This window comes from Chiloscyllium punctatum, chromosome 27 (assembly GCF_047496795.1).
Source record: "Chiloscyllium punctatum isolate Juve2018m chromosome 27, sChiPun1.3, whole genome shotgun sequence".
Classification (NCBI taxonomy): Eukaryota; Metazoa; Chordata; class Chondrichthyes; order Orectolobiformes; family Hemiscylliidae; genus Chiloscyllium; species Chiloscyllium punctatum.
The window spans coordinates 25,917,054-25,933,602 of record NC_092765.1 but is presented as its reverse complement, the minus strand read 5'-3'; the positions used below and the strand labels follow the sequence as shown (position 1 = coordinate 25,933,602).

The 16,549-nt window shown below is 37.4% G+C and overlaps 1 protein-coding gene across 8 annotated transcripts in view; it reads left to right on the top strand.

Moving 5' to 3' along the window:
• Nucleotides 1–16,258, top strand: part of srrm1 (serine/arginine repetitive matrix 1) — a 59,863-nt gene extending 43,605 nt beyond the window's left edge. For 7 of the 8 annotated variants that reach the window (XM_072548361.1, XM_072548360.1, XM_072548357.1 and 4 more), the window contains 7 exons: nucleotides 4,554–4,704; nucleotides 6,100–6,141; nucleotides 8,653–8,745; nucleotides 10,722–11,108; nucleotides 11,641–11,839; nucleotides 13,157–13,354; nucleotides 14,928–16,258. In XM_072548361.1, the coding sequence (XP_072404462.1) occupies nucleotides 4,554–4,704; nucleotides 6,100–6,141; nucleotides 8,653–8,745; nucleotides 10,722–11,108; nucleotides 11,641–11,839; nucleotides 13,157–13,354; nucleotides 14,928–15,029 (1,172 nt within the window). In that variant the 3' untranslated portion in view covers nucleotides 15,030–16,258. The remainder of the gene's footprint in view (nucleotides 1–4,553; nucleotides 4,705–6,099; nucleotides 6,142–8,652; nucleotides 8,746–10,721; nucleotides 11,109–11,640; nucleotides 11,840–13,156; nucleotides 13,355–14,927) is intronic. The other variant, XM_072548358.1, reaches the window with a different exon arrangement.
• Nucleotides 16,259–16,549: the final 291 nt, after the last annotated feature.

Here is a 16,549-nt window from a genome sequence, read left to right as displayed (position 1 = left end):
CCTAAATATACCTGAACACTATGGGAAATTTAGCGTGGCCAATTCACCTGACCTGCACATCTTTGTACTGTGGGAGGAAACTGGAGGACACCCAGGCAGACACTGGGAGAATGTGCAAACTCCAACTCACATAGTCGCCCGAGGCTGGAATCTAACCCGGATCCCTGGTGCTGGGGTAGCTGGTACTGGGCCACTGTGCCGCCTCATTAGAAATCCTACAGTGTGGAAACAAGCCCTTCAGCCCACAAGTCCACACTGATCTTCTGAAGAGTAACCCAGCCAGACCCATTTCCCTACATTTTCCCCCTGACTAATACACTTTTCCTCCCACCATCCAAAGATGTGGAGGTTATCAGAGCACCTGAATAGATTCTCTCGTTGGAGATGGCCATTGCCTGTTGAAAATGCTACTTGCCACTTGTCTTCCCAGAGTGGATGTTGTCCTGGTCTTGCAACATAAGGACATGGCCTGCTTCAGTATCTGAAGAATTGCAAGTAGTGCTGAATGTTGGGCAATTGTCAGTGAGTATCGCTGCTTCTGACCATCTGATGGAAATAAGGTAATTGAAGCTGCTGATGGTGTTTGAGCTTAGGATGGGACCCAAAGGAATTCCTGCTGTGATGTCATGAAGCTAAAATGATTGACCTGCAGCAACCAGACCATCTTCCTCTGCGCTCTTGACAGTGGAGAAGTTCAACCTGATTTCCATTGACTGTAGTTTTGTTCTTGCTCCTTAATGTCACACTCTGTGTAATGTTGCACTGATGTCAATTACAGTCACTTTTGCTTCATCTTGAATTTCATTCTTTTGTAGGAGCCAAGTGTTTCTGGTCAAAAGCAAACTGAGTCTCAGTGGACCAGTTAATTCTGAGTAGGTGCCCCTCAATTGCACTACTAATGATTCTTACCGTCATTTTGATGATGGAATATATTGGGCGGTAATTCGCCAGATTAGGTTTTTCCATGGACAGGAGACAGCTGAGTAGTTTTCCACATTGGGTAATGGCCTTTGAAGTATCTGCTGAAGTAGTTTAGTTCAAGGTATGAGTAGCCCTGGAGGATAGGTCTTGACAATATTCTGGCAAAAATATTCAGGGCCCAAGGTCTTTTGGGTATCCACTTTCTTCAGCAGTTTCTTGATTACATGTGGAGTGAATCGAATTGGTGGATAACTTGCAACGGTGATGCTCTAGACTTTGAGGAGGCCAGTTTTCATACAGCAAACTCTGGTGTGATAATGACCACATAATTTGTCTTTTTGGAATGTTAATTTGAGGGTTTAGTACAATCCAGAACACTAGGAATAACTCCCTGACCGTTGAAGTGGTGCACTTGCATCTTTTACATCCGTCGGATGGCTGTTCCTTCAGTTTAACATTCATCTGAAAAGTAGCATCTCCAACAATGCAGCATTCTTTTAGTACTGGACTGGAATGTCAGTTTTTGCTTTTTGTATTAAATTCCTGATCCAGAGCTCAAGCCAATAATCTTCTGACACGTTATGTTCAGATGCTGGTTTTTGTCAAACAAATATTTTAAATAAGAAAATAGACCTTATGAAGGTAATTCCCAGAACCATAGGATAACTGTTAATTATTTGATAATTTAAATATTATAAAGTATCTGATAACTAGACTTTTTAAGTAACATGGAATCATGTTTGACATACCTGTTGAGTTTTTTTTAACTGTTACCAGCAGAATGGCAAAAGTGAACCAGTTGATGTGTTGTATTTGGATTTTTAAAGGCTTTTGATTAAATCCCACAAATTTCAAACAAACTTAATTCAAGTGGCACAATATACTGACAAGATACTTGATTGATTAATGGAAATAAAATAGCATGCCAAACTGAGATACATTTATTCATGCTTTCTGTGACTGGCATGGTACCATGACTATCAGTATTTGGGCCCCAGCTGTTCAGTCTATCAGTGATATTCATGTGGAGACCAGATGTAATATTTCCAAGTTTGTATGACATAAAATTAGATGGAAACTTGCATTATGAGGATAATGCGAAGAGGCTTCTTGGAGATTAGATAAGCTGATTTAAATGGGCAGGAATGCAGTAGATAGAATACAATAGGGATAAGTGAAAGATTATCTACTTTGGTAGGCAGAATGGAGGCAGAGTTGGGAACTGAGATGCCCAAATGGGCCTCGATGTCCTTGTACATAAGTCATTAAAAGCTAGCATGCAGGTGCATTAGGAAGTGACAAAGTATGTTGGCTTTAATCGCAAAATTTTGAGTACTGGAGCAAAGATGTTTTGTTTTAATTGTATAGAATCCTCGTGAGACAGCACCTGAAGCTTTATATGTAGTTTTGCACCCTTGCTGAAGGATTAATATTTTCCATGACATTACTACAAACGTTCACCAGATCAAATCTGAGGATGAGCTGTTGTAAGATTGCTTAGGAGACTAGGCCTATATTCTGCCCAGTTTCGAAGAATGAGAAATGATCTTCCAAGCATACAAAATTCTTGAAGGACAGGATAAATGCAGAAAGGATATCTCCCCCAGATGGGTGTGGAACCAAGGGACACAGTCTGAGAATAAGGGTAGACCATTTAAACAAGAGATGAAGAGGAAATTCTTTGCTCAGGTTGGTAAATCTTGGAACTCCTCATCCTCGTCGCCCTCACCCTCCCGTCATTGAGTATTCGTAAAGGGCTGATTAACCTTCTGTTCCTATATGCCATTTCCTATGTATTTCAAAGTGTTTTAAGGATGTGCTGCAATCATTTTCTGCATATGAGCACCATATGCAGAAAGCTGTTTATTTAAAAAGGTCGCTTTGGAGGATGCAGAAATACATAAATTCTTACTGGTGAAAGCAGTTTGAATTTTTAAACTTGTGCAAGTATATGAATATGCTGATACATGGCATCAGTTATGTTTGCAGTGTTTGCCATTGCCTCACTGAAGGGTATAGCCAAAAATTTCCTTCGAGTATTGCAGCTACTTATGGATCTGTCAGACTAAGAAATAATTTGATGTGTTCAAACTCTATAGGAAAGATGTTGTGAAACTTGAAAGAGTTCGGAAAAGATTTAAAAGGACTTTGCCAGGTTTGGAGGATTTGAACTCTTTGGAGAGGCTGAAAAGGCTGGGCTATTATCCCTGGAGTGTCGGAAGCTGAGGGGTGACCTTATAAAGGTTTATAAAATCGTGAGGATCGTGGATAGGGTGAATTGTCAATGCCTTTACACCCTTTGTAGGGGGTACAAAATGAGAGGGCATAAGTTTAAGGTTAGAGGAGAAGGATTTCAAAGGGACCTAAGCTGCAACATTTTCATGCAGGGGTGGTGTGTGTATTGAATGAGCTGCGAGAGGAAGTGTTGGAGACTGTCACAATTACAATATTAAAAAGGCATGTGTGGGTATATGATTAGGAAGGGTTTGGAGAGAAATGGGCCAAATGCTGGCAAATGGGACTAGGTTAATTTAGGATATCTGGTTGGCATGGAAATGAGTTGGAACCATATTTTCTAATTCCATGCTGCAAATCTACTGTTTGGACTATTGTATGATGAAGACTAGCAATGCATTGTTGTTTGGATACTTGGGTTTTGAAGTGGACAAAGCCATATCTAACATTGAGTTTGATTTGTATTTCTGTGTTGTTAGTTAGGAGGGTTATTTAGTTTTATTTTTGAGTTCTGTAGATGGTGACAGTGTCTGAAGTTTTTTTATGTAAATCTAAATGACGCTAAAAATTGTTGGTTTTCAGATCAGTGCCTTGTCTACGATAAAAAATCAACACCATGGCAATTGCTTTGCAACAGGATTTGATGTAGAGAAAGAAACAGCAACAGGTTTCTCTTTAAAGAAAAGCTCGAAGGTTTTTTTCTTCCAGAACTTGCAGCGTTTTTTCCAAGGAAAAGGCCTCTGTTATCAGTCGTGCAGTTTGGCAGTCTCTAAAACAGGATAGAAGTAGTTTAATTTTAGTAAGAGCATCTTTTTCTGCAGATTCTATGAAAAGAGTTTAAAGAGCCATACTAATAAATTAATGAGCTGGATTGGAGCTTTGTTTAAAGGTTTGCAGGAAGAGACATTCACTGAATGCTATTTCTTTAGTTAATACAGTAAGTTACTGGAAAGAAACCAATTACAGCTGTGCCAGCTGAAAAATAGAAACAGGGCAACCTTTCATTGAAGTTTGCACATCTGTAAGGTTGCTGTTAAGGGCAAAAGAGTTGAATATTTTTGATACTTGTAGTTATGATTTCAGGTATTGTACAGAAGGTATTTCATTTTGTTCTTTTGTTAAAAAGTATATTGCAGCCTTTTGTGAACATTCTCAGTGACCACAATAACTAACTTATACTAAAATGTAATGTCTAACAAAACAAGTTTAATTTTGGAACCTGACTTGTCTAGTATTATCATCAATTGGCATCATAACAATTGCTCCACTTTTTCTTCCATTTATTAAAATACCAGTGTGATTTCTATTTACTCTGCAGTTTTGTTTTAACCTGTTAGGAATGATACATGCATTATTGAGAATTAATTTTGTCATCTAATGAAATATCTCTTGCTTAGAGTCTGGATCTTCATCTTCATCTGAAGATGAAGCACCAAAACGGTCAAGTGCAAAGAATGGTGAAGTTCGAAGAAGGCGCCAGCGTTCATTGTCACGGAGTCTTTCCCCACCTCCTGCAATGCGAAAACGGCACAAGGACTTTTCACCCAGGTAAAATGCAAGCAGTTCTGTTGGACAGATGTGTTTTTTTTGTTGTATTACCTGGAGTTCAGCAGTATGGAAGCCCTGTAGTTCTTGTTTTAGAGTTTATGTTTTGAAATGTCCTGTATCATCATGCATTTTTTGGACTAACACGTTCTTAAAAGTTGGCTTGGCGTAATCACTTGATTAAATTTAGCTGTGTCTGCCTTCCAATTACTTCAATATATTCTTATTACTGCAGTCTAATTTATGAATTTTGAATGTGACTTGAAAGTGCTTCCTCTTATTGCTGTGCAACTGCATTTTTATTTTGGAGTAAAAGCCCACTGTTGGGCATGCGGTAAGACTTTTCATGCAAAGCAGAGTGAAGAATAATTCCATGACCTTGCTCATTTTTGGTTCTAGATATGCCTGAACTATTACTGTAAATTGTGACATTTGTGTTGAATGCATACAAGGACCACATTAGTAAATGATTAAAATCACGTTGTTAAAATGAGCCGAACAATTCTGAGCTTGAATTTTATTCCAATATTGTAGATATTTCACTTGTTTCACTGTTGATTTTCTTATCACATTATGAGAACATATTCAAAACCTGGTCACTTTAAGGAATCAATAACATTGAATAAAGTGTTTTGATTTGTTTCCAAACCCATTTTCAAAATTCCTTCCTACTTGTCAGGCAAGATTGCAGATTTGAATTGTTTCAAGTTACCTTGCTGGAAGTGCACAGAGCAATTCATTTTAAGAGCTCGTTTGGTTTTGTTTTAAAAGAACTTGATCCATCTGGTGCCTCATTGAGTAGTTTGGAATTTGCACTTCTCTTTATCAAGTTTAAATAAAATATTGAACTTTCTACATTAGGGTGGCTGAGAAGTTAAAAGCTTTTGAAAGTATTAAAATTCAAAAGTGGTAGTAAAAAAAACACTTAGAGTGAAGATCCTTTTACCCAGTTTCTCTAATTTATCCTTTCAAAGGATTGTAGTACTTGTGTAAAATCAGGAGTGCACAGTAAATAAGAACAATATTTTTAAATTGACGGTGTAACACTAGTAAGGTGGATTGGACGTTGCTACGTTTAGCTGACCACTAGATACAGCACCAAGCAGAAGCTGAGTGTCTGGCCTGTGGGGAAGATAAGCCGCCCTTGCTCCACATTAGACTACACTTATCATTTCTTGCAGATTGGGCATTGAAGACTGTTGTCAACTGATCTTCCTGGCCAGTTTTCAGTGAGAGATGTAGAATTATGGAAAGTTATGTTTAAAAAATTAAATGTATAGTTATTAATAAACTAAGTTAATCAGAGGTACTGTGTATGAATTTTTGGTTTAAGATACTTCGGTTAGAGGTTGATCTGTGAAAAAAACACAGCTTGGTTTTGTTTTCTCTTGCTATCAGGATGCCGCTTGGAAAGAGGTGGCACTTCCCAGTGGCGAAAAGGTTGGTTTGAAAATGAGTTGCTGTCTGATCACTGAAAACATTAGCCTGTTTAAGGTTCCTTTAATTTAGCAACCCCAGTCCAACTATTAATTAGTTGAATTATTGCACTGCATATCGGGCAATGCAGTCCAGCTTCACTGGAATGCTACAATAATTATGCATCAAATTTTCAATTGAACAGGAAATTTATAGCACTCAATTCTTGTGTTGTATGCTTGAAATTTATTTTTGATGATGTTTTGCAAATGGGAACTTTAAACTGAACTGCAAAGAACTAATTCAATGTGGATTATCTGCTTTTGATGAATTAAACTTGCGAATACTTGGGGGAATAAAAGTACAGTGGAACCCACTTATACCAAATTTGCCAAGATTAATATTGAGGATTACAAAAGTAATCCAAAACCAAAATAAAATCTAAGCATAAAATAAATTATTCTAGAAATATACTTGAGTAAAAATGAGAGAATTTGGAAATCAGGATTACTTTCATGCAGTTGTATTATCGAGCCAATCTTTGAATCAAAAAGTTTTCTAACTTACTGGTCCAGGACCTCAACACACTCATTCCTGGTTCCAGTTTTTATCAGTCTTTATAAGTAGATATCGGCCCTTGTCTACCTAAAATAGTCAGTTTTCAGTACCCCTTTTCTTTAAGAGCTTGGCCATATATAAACCTGGTTGGGATATTTACCTTGAATCTATAATACTCCAAGGAATCAATTGGTTCATGTAAACTGGACTGAAGCGTATCTGTAACCACTGGAATTCCTGATTTTTTTTATTGTATGACAATATATATTTCTGGGATAATGTAGATTACTGTACATAGAATAAATGCAACCAGAGTGCTTTCATTTTGAATGTGAAATTATTTCCGACAAAATGAAAGGCATTTTGCAGAAATGTGGTTTGGTCTTTGAATTGGATACAAAAAGCATAAGTGGTTTTCATTGTATGTTGGATAATGGCAACAGCCAATTTTATTTGGTGTGAAAGACCCACAAACGAATGGTAAAGTAGCAGTGTCATCAGTGACATTTTGTGATTATTTCTGAATTTTATTGTAAATTTTAAAAATCTACGAGCACTTAAATTTAATGGCTGGCTGAAAAATTACATTTTAATTGGTATCTTTAAAATTGTTTTTGAGATGCCTAAAATTTGTAATCTGTTCACTGTTTGTTTAAATATTGAAACCGTGATATAATTTAAAATTGCACTGAAATAACCTGAATCTTTGATTGTCGGTTTAGAGAAAGTGATTAATTATTAACTTTCTCTAAACCATAGAATTTCTAATTGTTTTGTTTTTTAACAAGTGCATTCCAAGGGGTTTACACTTCTATTCATTGCTTTTAATGTCTGAAAGAACATGTTCTCTTCCATATTTCTCTATTCTTGAAGACTTTGGTATTTTAAGATTTAGTTTGTATGGTGGTAGCGATCTGTCAACTTTCTCTAGTGCATGACTCTTGTCCTAATAGGCATACCACCATTTAGGCTATTGGTCTCCAGATAGTCTTTGCCTGATTCACAAATTAGGTGCCGTATTCATTGAATGTGTTTAAGACTGAGACAGGTTCTTAAGGGAATCAAAGGTTATCTGGGGTGGAACACTTAGGTTTAATGGCTGGCTGAAAAATTGCATTTTAATTAGTTGCTTTAAAATTAAAGTTCAGTTCAAGGATATTTCTGAGATGTCTGAAATCTGTAACATATTCACATATTGAAACACTGATATAGTTTAAAATTGCGCTGAAATAAATGGGAACTTGGAATTTGTAACTGATGGATCAGCCGTGATGTAAATAAATAGTGGAGCAGGCTCGATGTGCTAGGTGGCCTATGTCTTATCTGAGTTCATAAGTGACTAAGTAGCAATTATCAATAAACAGCTGATTTTAAAATCACTCATCTGCCAAATTGGTTGAAATCAGTAAATTCAGATCAGACTACGGATTACAGTTAGTATAGTGTGTGTGATTGTAAATTTGTTTTTATAGTATTTAGAGAGGCATTGGTAAGGATTGTGTTTAAAGAAATTGGGTGGGAGAATGTTTCGAAGATGCATAAATTCTAGCATTGCCCAATTCATCTGAATAGCCTGTTTCAATGCAATGCGTTTCACCAAAGGGGTCTATGGATGCATCTAATTCTGAAGATTTTGCTTAAGGAATGTCTTTTCAGTTTCTGTTGCTCATGTTAAATGTTTTTTAACTATACCTATATTTCAAAAAAGCTACAAACATTTGTCCTGAAATCCAACTGGGGTTGTACAGAAAATAGTTTTCGGATAATGTGCAGTAGAAACCTTACATTTTCAGAGACATTCTATTCCAAAATGTATTTCAAAAGTAGTTTATATCAGTGCAATTCTTATTTCCTTTGGCTAAGATTCACTTTTAACTTGAGGCTGAGAATTAATGGGATCACTGAGTGATCTACAGTGAAATATTTATTTTGTGCTGACACTTTGAATGTAAGTTGACATGTTAATGTATGGCACAGGAGAAGGAGAAGCCCATCGCCACCTCCCAGACGCAGACGTACTCCATCTCCTCCTCCTCGAAGGCGCAGGTCACCATCTCCATTGAGGCGCAGGTTAGTAAATGTTTTGTCTTCCATTTGTCAAGTGATTTCCTATTAGAGGGAAGTTAATAATCTTGTAATTTTTAGCATGGCAGTGAAATATTTTAAGTCTGTGGTGGAAATAGCTTTTTTTAAACTTCCATGTTGATGGGTTCTTTAAAATCATGGGACAGCTGATTTCATTCTAATTACAGTTTCAAAATAAATTGATTTAGTTCAGCATGTCACTTGAAATTTGATTTGGGTAACTTAAGTGTGTATGGTGGATAATATGGCAAAATTGTGATGTGAAATTGAAATGGTTATTTTCTAAATTTCAACATTAATGCCCTCAAAATATTAACTTGATGCATGAACTTCTGTTCAGAATTTCAACTCCATTTCCCTTCAAATTAGCTGTTTGCAGTAGTTTGTTACAACAAAATAGAAATCAAAGTCTTGTTGGAATAGAGTTTTACAGCATTAAAATAGGTCCTTCCGCCCATCGTAGAGTCTCCAACCATTGAGCATTAATCTATTCTCATTCTTTTAGCCAGCAGATGCCCTGTAGCCTTGTATGCTATAGCATTTAAATACTCATCTAAATACTTAAATGTCTTGAGGATTGCTGTCTCTTTCACCCTTTAAGAGTTCTATATACCCACCACACTATGGGCGAAAAAGATTTTCCTGAAAACCACCTGCTCCTTAAAACTGTACCTCTTGGTAATTGACCCCTGTACTAGAAGAAATGTTTTTCTCCCTCGCTACCTATATAACTTAGCACACTTCACACCCCCCTCAGTCTTCTATGCTCCAAGAAAAACAACTTCGTTTTATCTAGTCACTTAGCTGAATTTTTCAAGATCAAACGACATCTTGGTGAGTCTCCTCTGCATCTTCTCTCGTGTAACCGCATCCTATTGTATGATGACGAGCACTGCCCTCGTTCTGCTACTGTAGCTTAATTAACATTACAGCTGCAGCATAGAATTTTGAACGTAGCTGTCTTGTTTGTAAAACTTATATAAAAGTAGATTTTTTTTTTACTGGAGTTACTGTTAAAATTTTCAGACTCTGGCTTTGGATTGGAAATTCAGTGAAGGGCTGGTTGCTTCAGTTTGTAGATTGAATATATATTCATTTAATATCTCATTTAACTAGACATTCACAAAGCCTGGGTTTGCTGTGGGATAGTGACAGTAGGCTTTATTGCATTATGTTAACTGAAACAGACACAGTTTTGCATATTTTCTTTTCCTCACCTTCTCCAATTCAGGAGTGAATTTACTATGTGTATGTACTGTCATTAGCTACTGATGCATGTTGACAGACCTATGAAGTTAAGCTTAATTATCTTGAAATGGTTTGTCGTTAGAATGTGTTGTTGTCAGGCAATAGATAATTTAATATTTGTAATTTGATTCCAGGTGTAAATTATTGTGAATGTTCCTTGGTGCATGTGCATTCTGTTTTTTTATTCATGCCTTATACCAGCTGGAGCTTTTCCACCCCTCATGTACAGTTTTCTTCTTCCTGTTCCAAGGACAGTTATATGTAGTCATCAGCAGCTCACCCTTACTTAGGGCCAGTCATAATTCTTTGTGTGTGTTCTGATTATATTGAGCACCTTTTAGCTTTGGAAGAGATCACAAACCTCCATTGCTTTGTCTAACATAATCTGAGACCACTTATGTTTCTTCTGACTAGAGACCAAAACTGGCAGGTTTCTATTTCCTTCAGCATGGTTCTGACTCTTGAAGTTTTCAGTGCAGTCATTACTGATGTATTATTTATAGCCCAGCTTGATGTGTTATTTTTCTTGTCACTGGAGCCTTGTTCTGTGTTTTAGTGACGAGAGCAAAAATTAATGATTGTTCATACACAACTGGAAGAGTATATCTGAATAAAATGAAAATTAATTTGAGCAATATTACTTTGGTTTTGTTATAACTTGGATAATTATACATAAAATTACTAATTTGTCTTGTCACTGCTTTGTCTTTTAGATCTCCATCTCCTCCTCCACGTAGGCGCTCAGCCTCACCTAGGCGTTATTCACCTCCAATTCAGAGGAGATATACTCCATCACCACCACCTAGAAGGAGGGGATCCCCATCACCAGCTCCAAAACGTCGTAGTTCCCCTTCTCCTTCATCCAGACGTAGGAGAGGATCACCACAGAGTCGTTCTAACAGAGATGTTCGCTCTCCACCACACAAACGCCATTCACCATCCCCACGATTAAGGGTGATGCGTGGATCTATTAGTCCACCACCAGCACGTAGAGTGTCCGTATCACCGCCTCCTCCACAACGCCGTCATATGTCGCCATCTCCTAGTAATAGGCCAATTCGGCGAGTTTCACGGACCCCGGAGCCTAAGAAACCCAAAAAGTAAGGTTGATAAATAAAGCATTAATGCTTAGTTGCTGATTACCCTTTGAAAATATAGTCACTATTACCTGTTACTGGTTATTGACTAAAGTTTCAAAACCAATGCCTTCCCTCAGACTACATGAGTTTGCTTAGTTGATTTGCAAGCTCATTGAGTTGACAAAAACACATGCAACATTTTATATCTTGGTTTTCATCAACTTGTAACCAAAATAATAACGAAAATGTTAGTTTACTTGTTAATTGCATATTATATTTGTGTTCCGATTTACCTATCTTTTCAACATTTCAACATTTTCTCTTCCAATAGATAATTCCTTTAAACTATTTGTGTAATTGATTTATTTCTATTAGTAATTGTTGCAACTATAATGTTTTTTTCAAGCATGTGATGCTTTGGATTTCAGCTGTAAACTCATTCTAAACTACTTGACAGCTTCAATTTAATTGATGCAGAAAATTACTTTTGTAGATCCTATTAATTCCTGAGGATCTTTCATTTTCAATACACTAATTTGTAAATTTTTCTAAGGATCTCACCAAGTCCAGTAGCTGTAAGAAGAGCTTCTTCATCCAGATCCATATCAAGATCACCAGAACCTCTTCCTAAGAAGAGGCCTGTTGCGTCAGTCTCCAGGTCACAGTCTGTCAGCAGGTCACCGACTCCTGTTCCCCCACCACCACAAAACAAAAAGACAAAGGGTGCTTCAATTAGTCCATCTCCTGTGAAGGTAATTTATGATACTGTACTGCTAATATTCCTCCATCTGACATTGTTTTCCAATTCAGCTTCATATATTCTCCAAGAATCAATAGAGTGAATAAGCCCCCACAATAAAATTGATTCTACACAATTTTAAGAGACCCTTCTTGGCTGTTTATAGCAACCCTTGCTGTACTTCTGTTTTTGCATAACTTCTGTCAGAATGGGCATAGTTGGGGTGAATAGCCAAGATATTCCCCTCACGGTAGGGGAATCAGGAACTAGAGGACATAGGTTTAATGTGAGAGTGGAAAGATTTAAAAGGGACCAAAGGGGAAACTTTTTTTCATGCAGTGGGTAGTGCATGTTTGGAATGAGCTGCCAAGGAAGTGGTGGAGGCTGGTACAGTTACAGCATTTAACAGTCAACAGGATAGATATATGAATAAGAAAGGTTTACATATGGCCAATGGTGACAAACAGTGAGAGATTAATATAGGATACCTGACTGGTATGGACAAAGAGTCTGTCTGTGTTGTAAGCTGTGATTGTGCAGAGACCTATTAATGCAAAAACCTGATCCTCGTTAATTTTGTTTCTTTTTTAATAAGTGATGAGGTATTTCCATAGCTAATGTTTTTAGTATTGTAAAACTGAGTTGTGGAAGGCCTGTGACACTGATTAGAATTGGGTTGATGAATTTGGGTAACTTGGATAAGTTCCACAGAGATTGTAGTTTCAAAACTTGAAAATTTCATTAAACAACATGTGATTTATGAATTGAAATAATTACATTTGTTTTTAAGCAGAGATCTGCATGACTTAGTATGGTGACTGTTGCTTGTTTTTTCCCTCTGGAGATGATGATCCATCCCTTATTGGTATTTTTACTAGACCATCTTTAGATTTTTTTCTTGGTAGTTTTATCTGTGGTGGTTGCATCAACTGCCAGGATTTCACCAGTATTGTCTTTGTGGGGCATCGCGTTGAATTGCCTTGCCATTCTGTAGTCTCATATGCATCGATGAAACAACTTATCAAGAATTGTGATTATGAATCCTAATCTTACCAGTCCATTATAGTACTTTGTGCACATTCTTGATATTTGATTTTATGCACCTGCCTTTCTCCTTCCATACAGAATATCAAGGTAACAAAAGTGCTAGTACTCTATGATGTCTCATTCATAAACTGCTTGGAGTGTTTATACTGTGCTAATGATAAAGTACATCATTTTGTAACTGCTGCCATCTATCCAAAATAAACTTAGCAAGTACAGTAAATCCCCTTTAAAATGCAATCTTGCTGTTGCATGTTTTGAAGTAATATTGCTTTGTATTTTCAAGATCTCTGATCAGGAAGCAGGAGGAAAGAAGAAGAAAAAGAAGAAAGATAAGAAACACAAGAAGGACAAAAAGCACAAAAAACACAAGAAGCATAAGAAAGAAAAGGCTGCAGTGGCAACAGCAGTGGTGGAACAACCAGTAGAGCCAGTTGAAGCTCCAGCAAAGTCACCCCAGCCAGAAGTTTCAGAACCTGTAAAGGTGAGTTAGTTAAAATTAGAGACGGATTGGAATAAAGTTGATATTTCCAGTAGTTAGCATGGCATGTATAATTTACAAGTTTAGAGCATGCACTTTAGAAATGCAAGAAGTTGCTCATTTTCAGCTATATTGCTCAACTGAGCACTATGATCTAAATGGAGAGAAACTATAGAAGGCTTCAGGTGAAGAGGGATTGGATGTGCTTGTGCATGACTTGAAAACTAGTGTGCAGGTAATAAGGAAAGCAAATGGAATTTTAGCATTTATTGCTACAGAAATAGAGTAAAAAGTAGCAAGTCGTCTTATAACTGGAATATTGCATACTATTTTGGTCCCCTTGTGTTGGAGGCTGTTTAGAGGAGGTACAGCAGATTTGAGTCTCTTCTGTAGAGAGGTTGAACAGATGCAGCCCGTGCTCTCTGAAGTTTAGAAGAATGAGAGGAGAGGAGAATGTGGGTGGCACGGTGGCACAGTGGTTAGCACTGCTGCCTCACAGCGCCTGAGACCCGGGTTCAATTCCCACCTCAGGCGACTGTGTGGAGTTTGCACATTCTCCCCGTGTCTGCGTGGGTTTCCTCCAGGTGCTCCGGTTTCCTCCCACAGTCCAAAGATGTGCAGGCCAGGTGAATTGGCCATGCTAAATTGCCCGTAGAGTTAGGTAAGGGGTAAATGTAGGGGTATGGGTGGGTTGCACTTCGGCGGGTCGGTGTGGACTTGTTGGGCTGAAGGGCCTGTTTCCACACTGTAATGTAATTTAATTTAATTGAGGTACGTGAGATGCCAAAGGCAATTGACAAAGTAGATGAAGAATGAATGTTTCCTCACAGGGCAATCCAGAAAAATAGTTTGTGGCTTTATGTTAAGGGGTAGCATAAGGCGTTCTTCCTCCAAGCGCCTGGTGGTGAGGGAGCAGCAGTGAAGGAGGCCCAGGACCTCCATGTCCTCAGCCGAGTGGGAGGGGGAGTTGATATGTTGGGCCACAGGGCGGTGTGGTTAGTGACCTACTTTTAGTTCTTATGTTCCTGTCATGGCACTAAGGAAGGCAGTATATGTTAATTCTCATCCTCACTGCATTTTTGTCAGGTAGCAGCAATGATTGAGGTCTTTGTGGTACAGGTTGGTGCTGAGTGTAGTTTAAACTTGCGTTTTTGAAAATGTAGACGGGTGGGCGGGGGCAGTTGTGTGTGATCTACATTGTATATTGCATGTGCATGCACTTTCAATCATTGCCCGTACTGCTTTGTTATGAAATTCAAACGTAATTTGTGCCAAATGTATATTGCAAATCATTCCTTTGTGGTTGTGAGTACTTGTGTTAAAATTTTTGTTTTGTAATTATATAACCAGAATTTAGTTTGTGATACGCACTTTTTTCAAATTTTATAAGGAAAACAGTTAAATAAATCTCAGCAGTCTAATGTGATGCTTAGGTTTCACTTCTCCAATTCCAAAAGTTGGAAGTATTAAATCGTCTTTTTGAAAAATTAAATCATTTGAGTCTCAATAACTGAAGTTTTCTTTTAAAAATGCTATTCAGCATAGCACTGAGCTTCATCTGCTCAATTCATTACAGGAATCGGAAAGTGAGGAGGAAAACTTAGATGACCTTGAAAAGCATCTCCGAGAGAAGGCTCTACGATCAATGAGAAAGGCTCAAGCTTCACCACCATCATGAAGGAGAGTACAGAATATATTTAACTTGAGCTGACTGGATTAGGCACAAGGGCTTTGTACATTTTAAAATTGACTGCTAGAAGAATGCCAGTATAATGACATAGCTGTCATGCCACCCATGAACACTGACACTGCGTCTTACTTATACCAGAAATAATTTTTCATAAAGTCAAATTGAAATGTTTTATTACCAATTTAGACAAAATTCCTACATGGCTTTCATTTTCGCAACAACATCTCATTTTAAATGCAATAATACTTGAAAAGCCGTTGGTCTTGATGGTTTGATGGTTGGTTTTAATCCTGGAGCTGTACGTTGCTTATTCTCATCCGCCATGACTGGCTGAGATTCATTCTTTCCTATCTGACCTTAAGCAGCTCTGTTCCACAGTTGTTTCATTTCCTCCATCAGCTCAACCAACTTACATGCATGGAACAGAATGATGGAAGTTTTAGGGAAGTCTGTGACTCAGAATTTCCTAACTCCTTTCGAATGTTGTGTTTGACAGTGAGAAATCCTTTGTGGGAAACTGGTTTTGATAAAATCAAATTTATATGGGATAAGTTGTGATTTTGGAGTGAACCAGTTTTCAAATGCAGCCAGAAGGTATGCTGGATTTGCACTCAGTTGAGTTTATGCTGTTTGTGATGAAACATTTAATGTATTGGAACCATTTTCTTTGTTTGCAGTTTTTGTCTTGGCTGTCATTAAGTAATGGTATTGTGACATCTTTTATGTAACTGTACAAATCCTTTGTGTTTAATCCACCGAAACAATCTGTAGTGTAGTTTCTGCAGAGTTTGAGTTTTATTTGAGCCGTTTGATTGTCCACGACATTCTTTATAAAGAGCTTCAGGTGAAAATGCGCTGTATTTAGAACACTGGAAGTCTCTTTTTTTAAAAAAAGAAAACTGTTATAGGAAGAGGATGATACTACCAGGATCTGAAGGATTTAAAGATTCCCTGGTTGACAGTAGCTATGGATTGTATTTTCCTTTGTGTAACAGGCTGGCTTCACCCAACTGTTAATGTCTTCTACTGTTACGGTTGTTCTGGGAGTAAAAAAACAAACCTGTTTAGATGCTGTTCTTTTGTGGGAGCTTAACAAAATCTGTAATGAATATTTTGAATTTGTCATCTTTTGACTTAAAAGGGTTTTTTTATAAACGTTGAATTATAAAGCTGTAAAAAGCTGAAGTAATAAATGGAAATTAAATTTCTAAATTGAATTTTCTTCCCTTGGGGCTTTTTTTCCCGATCAGGAAGTAGTGTCCGCTTTTATTAATGTAGCATCTAGCTATATCTTTAATAGATTGTATTGTTTTGGTGAAAATTGGTTACAGCAAAAAAATGGGAGCAGAATACAAGCTATGACCTTTATTTAAATGCAAATGTGTAAATTTTTGTATAGAAGCTTGGGACATAAGTTGAAAAAGGTACAGACTAACTTGAGAACAGAATGGAACAGAAATTTGAAATGCATTTGATAAGTAGCTAAAAATCAATTACCTGTAGTACTA